At 52.0% G+C, this 15400-nt stretch overlaps 1 protein-coding gene and 1 non-coding gene across 2 annotated transcripts in view; both read right to left on the bottom strand.

The window, feature by feature from the left end:
- Nucleotides 1-1717: 1717 nt before the first annotated feature.
- ASPRV1 (aspartic peptidase retroviral like 1) overlaps nt 1718-15400 on the bottom strand; it is a 100063-nt gene continuing 86380 nt past the window's right edge. The window contains 5 exon segments of the mRNA XM_064494418.1: nt 1718-3253; nt 3255-5529; nt 6889-8086; nt 13284-13413; nt 14162-14277. Coding sequence (XP_064350488.1) covers nt 2285-3253; nt 3255-3371 — 1086 coding nt within the window. The 5' untranslated portion in view covers nt 3372-5529; nt 6889-8086; nt 13284-13413; nt 14162-14277 and the 3' untranslated portion in view covers nt 1718-2284.
- Nucleotides 11386-11457, bottom strand: TRNAA-GGC (transfer RNA alanine (anticodon GGC)). The gene has a single exon. It is a non-coding gene; the product is annotated as a tRNA-Ala (tRNA).

Below are 15400 nucleotides of genomic sequence, written 5' to 3'. Positions count from 1 at the left end.
TGACACTCTGTTCCCCGTCTTGCAGCCTGTGTTCCCTTCACACAATCGCGTTGGTAACTGACACACACACACACCCGTGTCTTAAGTTCTGTAAGAACCACCGCTTAGTACCTTCGTCCATGGAGCCTGTGCCAGGATGTGTCAGTCTTCTGGGGCCCACGGTGGGTGCTCACTTTCCTCCAGGAGAGAAACTGGCTGCGAGCCTTGTGGCTCAGACGCTCTCCTCACCCAGAGCAGGGGAGGAAGGGTCTCTGAGGCTGGGACACAGGTCACCTCATTGCTGTTCACCCAGACAGGGCTCAGCAGCCCGCGTGCACGGGGAATTGCTGGGAGGGGACAACTTGGGTGTTGCTCCCGAATTCTGGCCTGGCACCCAATTCCCCATTCCCTCGCCCCCCTCCCACCCGCCCACTCCTCCCACTTCTCCCGGGCCCTCCTTCAGCCCGGCATGTGGCTAGGATCTGAAGGACCTAGAGAAAAATAGGTCACAGGGAGGTGCAACCTGGGTTGTCCCCTCAGGGGAGGGTTTGGCCTAGAAGCTGCATTTGTTAGGGGTTGAAAACCAGACCCGGAGCCATAAGACCACCTCCTTCTCCACTTCTCCCACCCCCCAAGGCAAGGCCTCTGGCTGGGCCCGCCCCTTCGGGTCCTGGGGAAAGACTTCCTCCCATTGGCCCACGTGCCCTGGCAGATGGAGGTAATTCCTGTTAAAATGCTGTGCAGCCCTCGGTAATCAAGGGGATTGGGGGCTGGGCAGTGCCTCAGTTCCCAGGAACAGCAGAGCTGAAACCCCAGGGAGGAGTGGCCCTCTCAGCTCCAGGAGGCTCAAGGTCAAGTCCCCAGAGGCTCCTTAGAAGAAGGCTCATCCTCACCCCTGGCGCCCTCCCAGGCTGTTTCTCGCTCCCACAGGGATGTTCAGGTGGAAGCTTTCAGAAGAGGCTCATTCTTTCCTCAGGAAGGGAAGATGCCCTTCCCATCTCCCATCAAAAGTTCTTGAGGCTTTGTGCCCTTAGTCTCCCTTTGGACCAGAGGGTTTTCAGATTCCCAGCCCTGCTGAGTTCCAGAAAGAGAGGCAGGAACTTGGAAGCAAATATGAGGTAGACCCTTAAGAGAGACGAATCCAACCATTCCTGGATCCAGGATGTCTGCCCCACCCCATCCTGCCTCTCTTCTTCCGGCTCCATCCCAAACCACCCCCAGGGGGAAGCTGTCCTCCTGCATCCAGCACCCCCATCCAGAACCCCCACCCCACTGCCCACTCTGTCCTCCAGAACCACCCTTGGGCCACCCCCTGCAGGTGAACCGTTGACCCCCAGCCTTGCTGTCTGCCTGCAAGTCGCGGATCCTAGGTAGCTGTAAGAACCTATTTGCTAAGCAGATTCTAACCTTTTTTTTTTTTTAAATAACCATAATTTTCCAATCCCCAATCAAGACCTGACAACTTCTTTAGGGTCACTTTGGAGTGTAAGAGGCAATTTGGATGCTAAAATATAGTTTGTAATGCTTAGAGGAATTAAGATTTGATTAGGATTATGGAGAAAATAACTCAAAATATTTGAAATTGAGGGTGTCTTAGAAAACTCAAGATGTATCGTCACTGTATGTTTTCCATTTCCAAGCCAGGCCCTAGTAAATACTCAAATCTTCCTCCCGTTTGCCATTCCCTCCCTGTTTTCTCCACCCTCTCCCATCCATTCCATTCATTCCCCAATCATGGTTTTTCCATGAGTCAACCTTTATTGGTTTTTGAAGTAATGAATTATTGGCACAAGATCCAATGGGTTTCAAAGCAAATGACAGAAGGAAACACACATCGTGCAGGTAAAAAGACCCAACAGTGAAGAATCCCAGAGCAGCCGTGACACTCACCAAGGGGGCTGGGTCATGCTCACAAGGACCCTGCAGCCAGGACCAAGCCCAGCTGAGACAGGTTACCTGGGCCTGAAGGTGATGGAGTCACATCTCAGGGGATCTGAAGGGGTCCCCCAGTTCTCTCTCAAAGATAATCATTTCTAGCCTTCTTGGAACCTTCTTTCAGCCTTCGAGTTTTTGCCACCAACAGCAGCTTGACAACCATGAGGACCCTCTCCCCCTCTAAGAAAGCCAGCCTGCTCTCCCTCACCTGTTCCTTTCCGAAGGGAAGCCTCCCCCATCAAGGGGAGGTTAAGGCCCCTGCAGAGCCAGGAGGAGGAGGTGGAGCCCAAGTGACCCCCAGGGATGCCCTTCTGCTCCACCAAGTGGGTCTTCCTGACAGTGTTTGGGGGGGTGAGGAAAAGGAGGCTTCTCAACAGGAGAGCTGCTCCCTGCCCTCCTCTGAGGAGGGATCCTCCTCTATGAGCTCCAGGTCAAACTCATCTTCCAGGGACCCTCCCACAGGCAGCAGGCGGAACTTCTTCCCTTTCAGTGTGCACGTGCGATGCTGGAAGTCCAGGACGGCATTGTGGTCCTGGAGCACGTCGGTCCCAATGATGGCTTCCTCCGCACTTGCGTTGGCCACAAGGAACTCTGCCTTCAGCTTCAGCTTGCCCAGGGACACCGCTGTGTCCCAGATGCCCAGGATCTTCATTTCAGCCCCATTGGCCACTTTCACCACGTTCTCAAAGGGCCGCAGGGTGTCCAAGTCACCGTCGGTGACCTCCTCCCACAGGCTCGGGTGGACCACAGAGACCTGGGCCCCGGAGTCCACCAGGAACCTCACGGGCACGTCGCCAATTTTCCCCTTGAGGTAGTAACCCTTACCCATGCTGTTGGCAAAGACGATCTCCTTGGGCAGGTGGCTGTGGGTGGCCCTGGGCCCCCCAAAGGCCTTCAGGAGGGTCTCTTTCACAGCCCCATAGTCCTGCTGGTCCTCGGGACTGAGTCCTCTGTAGACCTCCAGGGCATCACCCCTGAGGGACTCCTTCAGGGACCTCAGCTTGGTGACTTGGTCCCAGTGGTTGAGGTCGTTGATGACCTCAAAGCGGTGCAGCCAGAGGTGCGGGGCCGCACTGGCTCCATCGAAAGGCTCTGGGGCGAAGGCACGCTCCCGATGGCCCTCCCGGCTGCTGGCTTGGCTCCCGGCCATCCCTCTGCTGTCCTCTGGAACTGCAGTAGCAACCCACACCAGGTAGAGAAAGCCACAGAGCAGTGTGGGCGCAATCACGCTGGAGAACAGGGCCTCTCTACGCGAAGTGTTCCTCGGCGCCCGTCCAGGGCAGGCAGGAGGGACCAGGCGAGGGTTGTATGACCTACTGCTGGGCGCAGAGGCGGGCAGCTGCTGCGGCCTGCTCCCTCTGCAGAGCCTTTTTGATGCCTATCTGGGCCCCCAGGGCTCCCTGTTCACCTTTGTTCTGGAAGCTCCGCCCCTGCTCCTCCCACCCTCCTGCCAGCATCCTGTCCAACGAGCAGGATCAGTGCCTCACCCTTCTGCATCCATCCACGTGGGCTGGCACTGGCCAGCCCACGTGGCAAGAAGGGCCAGCCTCAGTCAGGGGGGTCTTACTCAGGTAGCCTCCCCAGGCTGTGTCCCAGAATAACAGATGAGGACACGGAGGACGTTAAGACATCACGGAGGACGTTAAGACATCCAGGTGTTTGTCATTAGCTGGAGGAGGAAGGGGGAAGCAGGAGCCAGAGGCCCATCAGCTTCTAGGCTGGGGAAGCCCCTTTGCCCTCAACCTCAAGTGACCCCTTCGAGGGGGTTAAAGGAAAGCAGCTTACATTTCCTGCACTCCTGCTTGGCGTGATGCACGGGTGGGTATTTCCAGTATGTTCTGAACCAAGTGTAGAACACCGTATGATTCTCCTTCAGAGAGAGATGGAACAGGGTCCCAGAATCAAGAATGCCCAGAAATAGGTTTTTAAAGAAGGAGACACACACACAAGCATTTTTCATGAACACAATTGCTAAAGTCATTTCCCCTTGTTGATCACACGTGATTCAGAGTCAGCATTTGTGGGCTAGGCCCTGGCCTGTGCGTCCTCATTAAGGCTCTGAAGTGGGCTGGTGCCAATCCTGAACCTCTGGGAGTGGGTGCCGGGGTCCGGAATTGGGATCCAGCTCTGGGCGGGCCCCATGCTCGACTCCGAATTGGCCCCATGCTCAACTCCTCCTGGCTCACTTTCCAGGAAACTTCCAAGAGCCCTGTCCCCAGGCGCTGCAGCCCTCCCACTCCTACCCTCTTAGTGGGTCATTTATGGAAAGAGCAGCCAGGGAATTCCACTCCTTTGTTCCAAGAGGGGTAAACGTCCACCATGTTAGCAAAGCCAGTGGTGAGAGTCTGGAAGGCTTCAGATGGAGAAAGGTGGCTGCGGGACCTCTTGCTGGGGTGGAGGTGGGGCTGTGCCGGGCCACCCTGCGCCACCCAACAGATGCCCAGAGGCAGATCTGGGAGTCCTAGGGCTGGCGCCTGGCTGGGGCCTGTGCAAGGAACCTGGGACTGTTGGGGGTACCCACTTCTATGGCCCTGCTTAAATGTCACCTGTCCACAGAGCCCCCTGCTCTGCCCCCCTCCGCTCGTGTGCCCGCTCCCATTTGAGCGAGTGTGGAGTGTGCTGTGCTAGTTCATTGACAAGTGTGCCACCTGCGGTGAGCCAGTGTGTATGACTGCCTTCAGGGTCTATGGGGGGCCAGCAGGTGCTCTCTGCTGGGCTCCAGGCCTGGCTGAGTGCTGTCACCAAACAGGGGAGATGAAGACATGAGAGGACTGAGAACCAGCAGCACACCTGTGGCTCTGGGCTGTTTTTCTTGGCCCAGAGCCTGTTTCTCACCGGCTCCCTGTACCACTCATCAGCAGCGCCTGGCTGAATCCCCAAGGACCCTGACTCCAGTCCTGCCTCTGGGCAGTCCCTGGGTCCCCACCATGCCGAAGGACCTTGAGCCCTGCGGCTGTCTCAGCCCCTTCCACCTGACACAGTGAGCCAGCAGAGAGGCAGCTGGGTCAGCGCCTCCCATCACAGCTGCCTGGCTGAGGTGGGGCCATCATGCCATTCCAGAAGCCCAGAGGAGGGGGAAGTGGAGTCGTGAGAAAGGCGTCAAGGGCAGGTGGGTCTCTGAGAAGACTGCACAATGCAGACCCTGCATCCAGAGAAACGGCCCCACCCCCGCAAGGCCAGGAAGCCCCCCTGTGCAAGTGGACTTCTGCAGATAGACTCCCAGCCCCTGGGATGGGCACTGTCCCACGGCCCAGAGAACTGACCTAGTGGCTTCGTGGCTCCCTGGTATTCGCTCCCCGGAACACCTGGTCCCCCGGAAGTGGGAATGAGTGAGGAGGCTGGCATGTGACCCAGGGCAGTAAGAGGCAAGGTGGCTTGTCAGCTGGCAAAACAGAACTGCTAGATGCCAACTGTGGCTTTTCAGACCGTCATGGTGGACACTGAAGTCAGTCTCCCCATAGCTCTGGGCTAGAAACGGGAGGTCCCTGGGACTTGGGTCGTGGTACTCACTTGATTAGGTCTGGCGTTCATTTTGGCAAAAGTCATTTCACATCCATCACTTCAGTGAGCGTCATGACAACCTGCAGGGCAGACCGGCTACTGTACTCCAGGACTCTGAAACACAAGAAACTCAAATGGCTAAATGGCGTGCCTGGAGCCCAAGCTGCCCAGTGCATGTAAGGGCACTTTGCAAATAAAGGCCAGGACGTGGGCGCGGTGGGCTCAGGAGGTGTACAGCTGGGTCCTGGAGCTTGTACTGTTGCTGGCCTCACTAATGGGGACAGTGATCTAATGGGCCATGAGCAAGAGCTGTTGCTAAATATTTTGAGAATTTTTTGAGCCAGTTGTTAAGCCAACTGGGGACTTGAAATTGAACTTGGTGGAAGTATTTACACCATAAAAATTGGCAAATTCAAACTCAAGATTTTTTTTTTCTGGAAAGCCAGCTTGTCATGAGGCCTAGATCTCTCTCTCTCTCTCTGGGGCAGGCAAAGCCCCATGGCCGGTGACTAACGAGTTTATAGTCATCTCCACTCCTGCCCAACCACATGGGCTTAAGTTCCCTCTCTAGTCCACCTTGCCCCCCACCCCCCCACAACATTTACACTTCTGGGTCCTTTGAATTGAGGCAGGTGGCCCTCCTCAGGGAAGCCCTCCAGGGTGGCTGTCCACACAGTACCATCTGGGGTCCCGAAGATAGAAGCACACGGGTCTCATGGTTACTAGGGGAGCTGGAAGGGGTTGGGTTTAGGGACAGGTCCCTGGTGAGGATCAGGAACATGGTGACATAAGTTCTCAAGTTCCCTTAAACCTTGGGAGATGCCCACACCTGGAATGCCCCAGAACCACTCAGAAACCTTGGAATTGCTGTTAATGGTGCACTATGAGCTAGCCCAGCTGGGGCAGGCCAGGTGACACTGCCTCCTCCCAGGACCTAGGAAATCGTGGTTAATTATTGACAAATATAGGTAAAGGGGTGGGAACACCCTCATGATTACCCATGAGCATCTCCCAAGTGTGCTCTGAGGCAGGCACCCCACACCTGACCCGAGAGGAGGGAGGCAAATCAGGACAATCAACAGGAAGGACTGAGTGGGCAGTCCCCACCCTCCACACCTGCCACTGAGACTCCGGGGCTGTGGGCTCTGCCCCCACCACTGCTGGCCCCACTCCCTGATACCTCTCTGCCATTCCTTCCTACCAGGACAGTCTTGTGAAGCAGCACGAGCCCATGATGGGGACCACCAGGGCCCCTGAGAATTGAGGCCCTTGGTGAGTGGTGGGAATGCCCCGGTGGGGGTGCCGCCTGACAACTTCTGGGGGCCCAGAGGGGCCCCAAGAGGTCCTGAGAGGAGCCTGAGTCTTGTCTTCAAGCCCTGAGGGTGGTGGGCAGGGCCCCGGGGTGCAGAGTGGGCCTGGGAGGGCACATGCACATTCTCAGGAGATCATTTTGTACAAAGAACCAAAAGACACCTTACAGATTTTGGTGTCCCCAGCAGGACCCAGACTGCAACACAGGAGGGGCAGGAAAGGTGCCACCAGTCCTTGCTGTGCACGGGGCTCTGCAGCTCCTCTCCAGGCTGCCCCTGGCGAGCCAGCACCCAACACTCCCATGGTCAAGGTCACCCTGGGAGCTGGATGGAGAGAGAGCAAAGGGGGATTCAAGGACTTTTCAAGACAGCAAAAAAAAAAAAAAAAAAAAAGGTTGAGGAGAGACAGGAGGTGTGCTTTCTCCAGCTAGGGCCGACTGCATGGGCATTCGACCTGCGAGGTCCCGTGGGGCCCTGCGTTCAAAAAGGCCTGAGCTTGGCTTGATGCTCTGTTGTTCTGTCTTGAAATTCCCAACAATTTGGAACAAGCAGCCCACACTTTGATTTTGCACCAGGCCCTGTAAATTATGTAGCTGGTTTTGTCTCCAATCTGATGGGGCTTCTCCACACACACACACACACACACACACACACACACACACACACACACACACACACACACACACACACACACACACCCTCCTTATCACACATATACACATGTTCACAAAACGCACTCCTCACACACTGCGACACATCCTGCACACAAAGACCCACATCAAACACACAGTCACACTACAGTTCTCAGTTCAAAACACCTGAGAAATTGTGCAACATGCATGTGGAATTCTGCTCCCACCTTTGATTTCACAGACTTACTTGCACACACACTTATAGGGAATATTACAATCATATTTATTGGAGGCACCTGCTGTTTATTGGCCTCTGGGAACACATGCTGGCTCAGAAAGCTAGGAGGTCCCATCACCATGGCGTACAAACTAATGAACGCAGATGTTTCCCAGCCCGGTTTTGAAGAGTTGAAGCCCAGCATGTACGTGCAGGCTAAGCGGTGAAGCAGCCACAGCCACAGCCAGAAGTGGGTCAACTCGCCTTCTGCTCCCACCTGTGCGGGGCCAGGGACATAACACCCCCCGTTCCTCCTACCTCTGGGCTCTCGCCCCCATGAGCAAGGTCCCCCACTGCCTGCCTCACGCAACACAGCTCCTGCCCCAGTCTGTCCTGAGCCCCTGTCCCAGCGCTGGTGTGAGTGAGGAGGGTTGATGGCACAGCTCCAGGGAGCTGGGCCCCAGCTTCTTCAGGGATTGCACCTCAGTGGGTTATGGCATCAGGTCTTCAATCTGAAAAGAGGGGCAAAGAGGTGAGTTCTGCACAAGAATCTAGTTACGGATTCAGATCAGAGCCCAGGGGTGTCTAGGTGGGCTCTGATCAAAGTAAGGCGTGTGGGGAACCCCAAGGCACCAGCAGGTTCCCTATTCCCAAATCACACACCCAGCACCACTGTCCCTGAGCGGGAACTGCCCAGCACTCACAGCAATCATGGCCAAAGGCACCCTGACAGAACAGCTCTTTATTGGCTGGTCCCCTTTCTGGGTCCCAGGCACAGCTGTGGGACAGAGCACTCCTGCCCGAGGGGCCCTGGCCGAGCTCTCCACTGTTCCAGAACCTCTTCCTCCATTTGGGTTGCCCTGCACCCTCCTTTCCCACCTGGTTAGAAGCCCTACACCCGGAAGCCGCCCAGCTCAGCCCACAGCTGAACCCACTCTGTCAGCAGGGAGCAAGACACTCGGCGCCATCTGTTACCCTGGAGGGTCCCAGAGGGCCTTGGAGGTGCTTAGGGAACAGTGATCCCAGGCCTCAATGCCAGTGCTAGCCCTCCAGGCTGGGGTCAAGGCCAGAGCCAACCAACAGTTGGTCAGAACAAGTCACTGACTAACTCCTTAGAAGTTCAAAATACCCAGACTGGTTCTCTCCCTATCGTTACCTTTCAATCAAATATAAGGTCATTTAAGGTGTTCTGAGGGCCTCCCCGCTCCCCTCCCCACTGCCCAGCCCTCCAAACTGGGTTTCTGCCTTCCTCCCAATTCCTGATGCCCCCACCCTAGACCAAGCCCCATCCCTTCCTGCTCTGATTTCTGCCACCCTCCCTCTGGGCCACAGAGGCCTGGGGCTTCTGCTTGGCCAGAGGAACCGGCCCTAAGGAAAGACCCCATGCAGAGCCCCCTCCTCCTCTCCCAGCTCCCTGGTCCCTTCCACTTCACTGAGGTTGGGAGTGGGACTCGTAAGGTAGTGCAAACAGCTCTGGAGACGTTAACCCACTTTTGGCAAACACTCCTGAAATTTATGAAATGTTCAGGCAAATCAAAATATAGAGATGGAGTATTCTCCAAGCACAAGAGGGCTTGTAATGACACCAGGAAACGCCGGCTTAAAGCTCAGCACATGGAGGACTTCTGTCCGACTTAAAATACCTCAAAGGCACCTTTGAACTGTCCCTGAAATAGTTTTAATTGCTGCTAATGATAACTGGTATCGTGGGCAACACAAACATATAAAACAGCCTCAGTGCGGGGAACTGCTTCTTTTGAATCCACTGCCAGCTCGGCTTTGCTCCTGGACTTACAGGAGATGGGGGCACAAAGGGAGGCACCTTCCCTCTGGCCTGTCAACATGGTCTCTCTGTTTTCCCATCTGGAAGAAGTCAGGGAAGGCAGGAAAGGGAAGAAGGAAAAGCCAGCGGAGCTCCAACACGAACGGAAATCTCCAGGTTACTGGCAGAAGCAATAACAGACATTTATCGAGCACCTAGTATGCGCCAGGCACCGGGCTGGTGGCTATAAATCAGCGTTAAGGCACTCTGAGTCTACAGCTAGGTAGGGATGGGCAATGCCAAGTAAGTGGGTTGATTCAATTCCAGACATACTTCTTGAGGCCAACCCTGCTTCATGTTGAGAGATGAATCAGACCTGAGCCCTACGTCACAGAGTTCACAGGTGAGTGGGGGAGAAAGACTCAGATGCCCCAATTCCAGAGAGATGAGCATGGGCGGTGGGCGCGATGGCGGCCCAAGGAGCACTGGGCACCTTAACCCCCCCCAGGAATCAACCACTTTTATCCAAGAAAAACAAAATTGAAAGGAATGTTAAAGGGGAGACCTGCATTAACACTGAAACCGGGGAGTGAAGGCATCTGCCAACCACAGACTTGGACTGATTGTTGTTGCTCCTGGCAGACTCTGTGGAAGGATTCGGGGGTAATGGCCCTGGGACTGAGCCAGCTCAGGTGGACAACCAGACAGAAAGGCAGTTAGCCTCGGGACAAAACAGTCCAACTGAAAATATTTATATGAGCATAGAAAAAAGACTGGAAGGAAATACACCAAAACAATGACAGTACTTGTTTCGGGGTCATAGGATCACAAAGATCTTAATTTTCTTCTATATTCATTCTGAGAATATATTCTTTAATAAGAAAAACAGTCTTTAAAAATAAACTTGTTCTTGCAAGTTCTGTAACTTTAAAGTTATTTCCAAAAAAAAAGGTTTTAACCAGGAATATGTGGGAAATCTCTGTCCCTTCTGCTCAATTTTGCTGTGAACCTAAAACTGCTCTAAAAAATAAAGTCGATTTAAATTTTTATAAATTTTTTTAAATTAAAAAAATTTTAAGATGGGGGATAATAAAATAACGCTGACAATAGTAACCACTGTTGAAGCTAAATGAAAGGCATAAGGGTTCACTTGAGTTTCCCGCAACTTTTGGGTGTGTTCGAAAATGTTCCATAGTAAAAAGTAAAATAATAAATAAACAAAAGCTCCGTGCCAAGACCCTCCCAGCCTGGCCTGTGCTGTTCTGGGCCCGCTGCCCGGCAGTCTGCACGTCACCCAGTCTTGAGTACCGGCACCACTGGTCACCCAGGCCAGGCAGGCTCCGTGTGCCTGCTGGCTGTCCTCTCCCACGTCCTAGTGCAGAGATTCTCAGCTAACTCCTGCCTGCAGCACCAGCCTGCACACTGGGCCCCAGGCTCCGGGCTCGGCACACAACCCTTCAGCCCCCTTCCTTCCCCCAAACCCATGGCAGCGAGACACCAGCCTCGTCCCCTCCTGCCAGGGCTCCTGCCAGGGCTCCCCTGTCCTGCACTTTCTCCTCACAGGCAGCATGCACCAGTGAGCACGCACCAGGCTCTTACGTCTTAAAAAACAACCCCCTTGCATGGCCCAGCATCCCCCTTAGTCAACGACTATTTCTCTCCTTCCTTCTCAGTCAGTTTCCAGAAGGGCTGGCCATACTAGAGGGACCACGGCATACAGATGCCCTACTGTGGGGCACATGGGGCTGAAGGCCACCCCTCTCTCGCCAAGCCAGCATGCTCCAGATCTGCCTGGAGGAAGGGGTGCCTTGTTCTAATTCGCACAAAAGCGCCATATGGTCCAGATGCAGCCCAGCTTCCCTCTGCATCACCGTGTTCACTCCACTCACTCCCCAAGCCCCTTCTGTCCCCTCCAGCCTGCGCTGCACCCTTGCAAGGGCATCAGTGACTCCCATGACCACATCCCCAGGGCCCCACAGAGAATCTGATTTTCTTTTTCTTTTTTAAATTTATTATTTATTGATTTTTATTTTCATTTTTTCCCCTTAAAGGAGGCACTGGGGATTGAACCCAGGACCTTGTGCACGCCAAGCACGTGCTCTACCACTGAGCTACACCCCCACCCCCAGGAATCTGATTTTCTCAAGTGTTTGCATTGCTGCTTTTCCTCCTAGGTCTTTTCTGCTCCACTGGCTCCTGGGACCCAGGTTTTTGCATCGTGTGCCTCAAAGACGACTCCTCTCCATCTTTCATGGAGCCTTTCTCCCTGAGGATCCCTCCACAGCCCATTCACTCTCATTCTCCACTCCCCCTGGTCTGTACGCCTGGCCTCACCTCCCCACCTTGCTCCAACTGCCCATTGCCATGTCCACCTCCACGTCCAAGTGCCACTTTCAATATTCAAGGCATTGTCCTCCCCAGACTTGCTGTGCCCAATGTGTTTTTTTTAATTGAAGTATAGTCTATTTGTGTTTATTTCTGATGTACAGTATAGTGATTCATATATATATACATTCCTTTTCATATTTTTTCATTATAGGCCAGTACAAGTTATTGGATATAGTTCCCCGTGCTATACAGTAGAACTTTGTTGTTTATTTTATATACAGTAGTTAGTATCTACAAATCCCAAACTCCTAATTTATCCTTCCCACCTCCTTTCCTCTCCTAATAACCATGTTTGTTTTCTATGTCCGTAAATCTGTCTCTGTTTTATAAATAAGTTCATTTGTGTCTTTTTTTTTTTTTTTAGATTCCACATGTAAGTGATGTCATACAGTATTTTTCTTTCTCTTTCTGGTTTACTTCACTTATGACGATTTCCAGGTCCATCCATGTTGTTGCGAATGGCATTATTTTATTATTCTTTATGGCTGAGTAGTATTTCATTGTATAAATACACCACAACTTTATCCAGTCATCTGTTGATGGACATTTAGTTTGTTTCCATGTCCTGGCTAATGTATATAGTGCTGCTATGAACATTGGGGTGCATATACCTTTTTGAATTTGAGTTCCCTCCAGATTATATGCCCAGGAGTAGGATTGCTGGGTCATATGGTAAGTCTATTGTCAATTTTTTAAGGAATCTACTGTTTTCCATAATGACTGCACCAAACTACATTCCGACCAACAGTGTAGGAGGGTTTTTTCATACCCTCTCCAGCATTTATCGTTTGCTGCCTCACGTGTTCTTTATCCAGGCAAAAGGTACCACCATGGAGCCAGTTTCCCGAGTTAGCAACACCGGGGTCATCTTCACCTCCCCGCTCCTCCCACTGCCCCATCCAGTCAATTTTGGGCGGCCACGTTCTGCTGGCTCCTCCGGAGTCTCTCCCTCCCACCCGCCCTCTGCACCCCTACTGCCCCACCTCAGGCCAAACTACTGCAATAGTCATTCCACAGGACTCCCCGCCTGCTGTCCTCTCCCTGTTAATCCACTCTCCTTGGGCTGACAGAGTCCTGAGATGGAAGTTACTCATGTTATTCTTCTGCTCAAAACTCCTCCACGGCTCCTTAGGCCAAAACAAAACCCTGACTCTCAATCTGGCACGGGAGGCCCCGCCCTAGCTCACGCTCCACCTACACCAAATGACTCACAGTTCCTCAAACATGCAGGGCTTTCTTGTGCCTTTTCACAAGCCACTCACTTGACCAGGCAAGCCTCCGCCGTGCCCCTGTTCTCCTGGCGAACCCTGACTCTTCCCTTTGTAGTCATCTAAAATATTGCCACCTCCGGGAAGTCTTCTTTGATTTCCCCAGCAGACTTAGGGGCTCCCTCCCCTAAGCTCCCATCACAGGGACTGCAATCCTCATGCCACCTGCAAGCTGCCAGAGGCCAGGGCCAGACCCACTCCAAGTTGGGGCACCAGCATGAAGGTCATGGTCTTTCTGGGTCTTTGCTCACGTCATTCCCTCTGCTCATCCATCCCCTAAACCCTGCTCACCTTCACCTTTTCCCAGGAAGCACTGCCTACTCTTCCTCAGCACTCGCTGTCCTCGATGGCTGTGAATGTCAGGCCTGGAGGGGTGCCTTCATCTGGTACATCAGTAGCATCCAAACTCTTTTTTTTTTAACTGTGATCATAGTAAGAAAGACATTTGTCACCATATCCTAGTACACAAATGCATTACAACATATGAAATTTATATACCCATATACAGACATATATATAAAGCAAAATGCATTTACTACATGACATGATACACTCTGATATTTTCGATTTTACTCCATTTCTTTTTCTTTTTTTTTAAATGCTCGTAATGACACACTAAATTAAGCTCCCAAACCACGAATCGGTCCCCACCCACCATTTGAAACCTCTGCTGTAACCAGTGAGGGTCACTAAGGTTTCCGGTACCGGAGCAGGGTGAGTAGAAGGGTTGGTTAGGACAGTGCTTCTCAAATGTTCAAAGGGAAAGGACCCATCTTGCACATTTCCAATCTGTCATGTACTTTACTTTTAAAAAATACAATGAGAAGGAATTATTAGAAAAGAAAAAACAACAAAGATGTAACAATACACGAGCCCTGATTTGTTACTGTGAGCCTGTGGGGACACTGCGGAGTGGGGCGCGCTGGGAGGTGGACGCCAGCCTGGGGCCTGGACTCGGCCACGAACCGGCCATGGGCCGTGGACAAAGGACTTAAACTCTCCCAGCCTCTGGCTGTGGGCTGTGGACAAAGGACTTTCTTCCAGCCTCTGCTTCCTCCTAGGATCATCCTGGGAGATTAATAAAACAATCCACACCGCAGGGCGGGGCCCAGACTGGAACCTGGTGGACACCCCACCTCCTGGCACTCACGGTTAGGATTCTGTCGTACCGGTCTTTCTGAGACAGCCTCATCCTCTCAGGTCCCTTCTCAGTCCCTCATGGTCCACTTCTGCCAAACCACCTCAGCTCCTCAGTTCCTCTCAGTCTCAGAAGGTGGCTTGCATCCTACATGGCAGAGAAAATAGTGAGCCCCAGGTTCTGTCCACTCCTCCTTTCTCGGGGACTCTTCACCCATCCAGGCTTTTATGGCTGAGTAGTATTCCACTGTGTGTGTATGTGTGGATATATATATATATATATAAGATGCCAAGATGTGGTGTATATGTATATATCTTTATCAATTCATCTGTTGATGGACATTTAAGTTACTTCTACGTTCTTGTCCATTGTACATAGTGCTGCTCTCAACATTGGGGTGCATGTATCTTTTCAAGTTAGAGTTTTCTCCGGATATGTGCCCAGGGGTAGGATTGCTGGATCATATGGTAAGTCTGTTTTTAGTTTTTTAAGGAACCTCCATACTGTTCTCCATAGTGGCTGCACCAATTTACATTCTCACCAACAGTGTAGGAGGGTTCCCTTTTCTCCACACCTTGTCCAGCATTTATTATTTGTTGACTTTCTGATGATGGCCATTCTGACCAGTGTGAGATAATACCTCATTGTAGTTTTGATTTGCGTTTCTCTAATAATTAGTGATGATGAGCATCTTTTCACGTGCCGGTTGGCCATCTGTAACATACATTTAAATTAAATGTGTATTGTTAACATTTTTTTCCATAAATTTCTTAAGTCTAGACAGTCAACAAGACAATAAATCAAGCCCTGATCTGTGGTGTTTGTCATTTTCCATGGTGTAATATTCCCTCCATGGCTGACTTCAAGCCACCAATGTGATGTTACTGAAAGCAGAGGTGGGAAGAAAAGCACAGTGATACAACATTATATAGTATTTCCACAGACGTAAGAGATGTAAAGAATTTTAAAAGCGTGAACAATAAAATATTGTAAAATTCTTAGGAAGTGATGCATTTTGAGTATTAATCTTTGTTTTTAATGTAATTTATTTAATTACAATTTAATATAACTTTTTCATAATAACTAGGTTTAACCACTGTCTCACAAAATTCCTGAAAATGTAACAATCAGCTTTTAAGAGCTGGTCTGATCTGAGCATACCTGGATCTGACCCTCACCCCCAGCTCAGCTCTGCCCTGAATGGGACTTTCAAAAAGCTCTACAAGCCTAATGGCCCCTTCCAATGTATATTTTTCAGGTCCTACCTTAT

The sequence above is a fragment of the Camelus dromedarius genome, chromosome 15 (genome assembly GCF_036321535.1).
Source record: "Camelus dromedarius isolate mCamDro1 chromosome 15, mCamDro1.pat, whole genome shotgun sequence".
Lineage (NCBI taxonomy): Eukaryota > Metazoa > Chordata > Mammalia > Artiodactyla > Camelidae > Camelus > Camelus dromedarius.
Note: the sequence above shows the minus strand (reverse complement) of the source record. Positions and strands in the feature narration are given on the sequence as shown.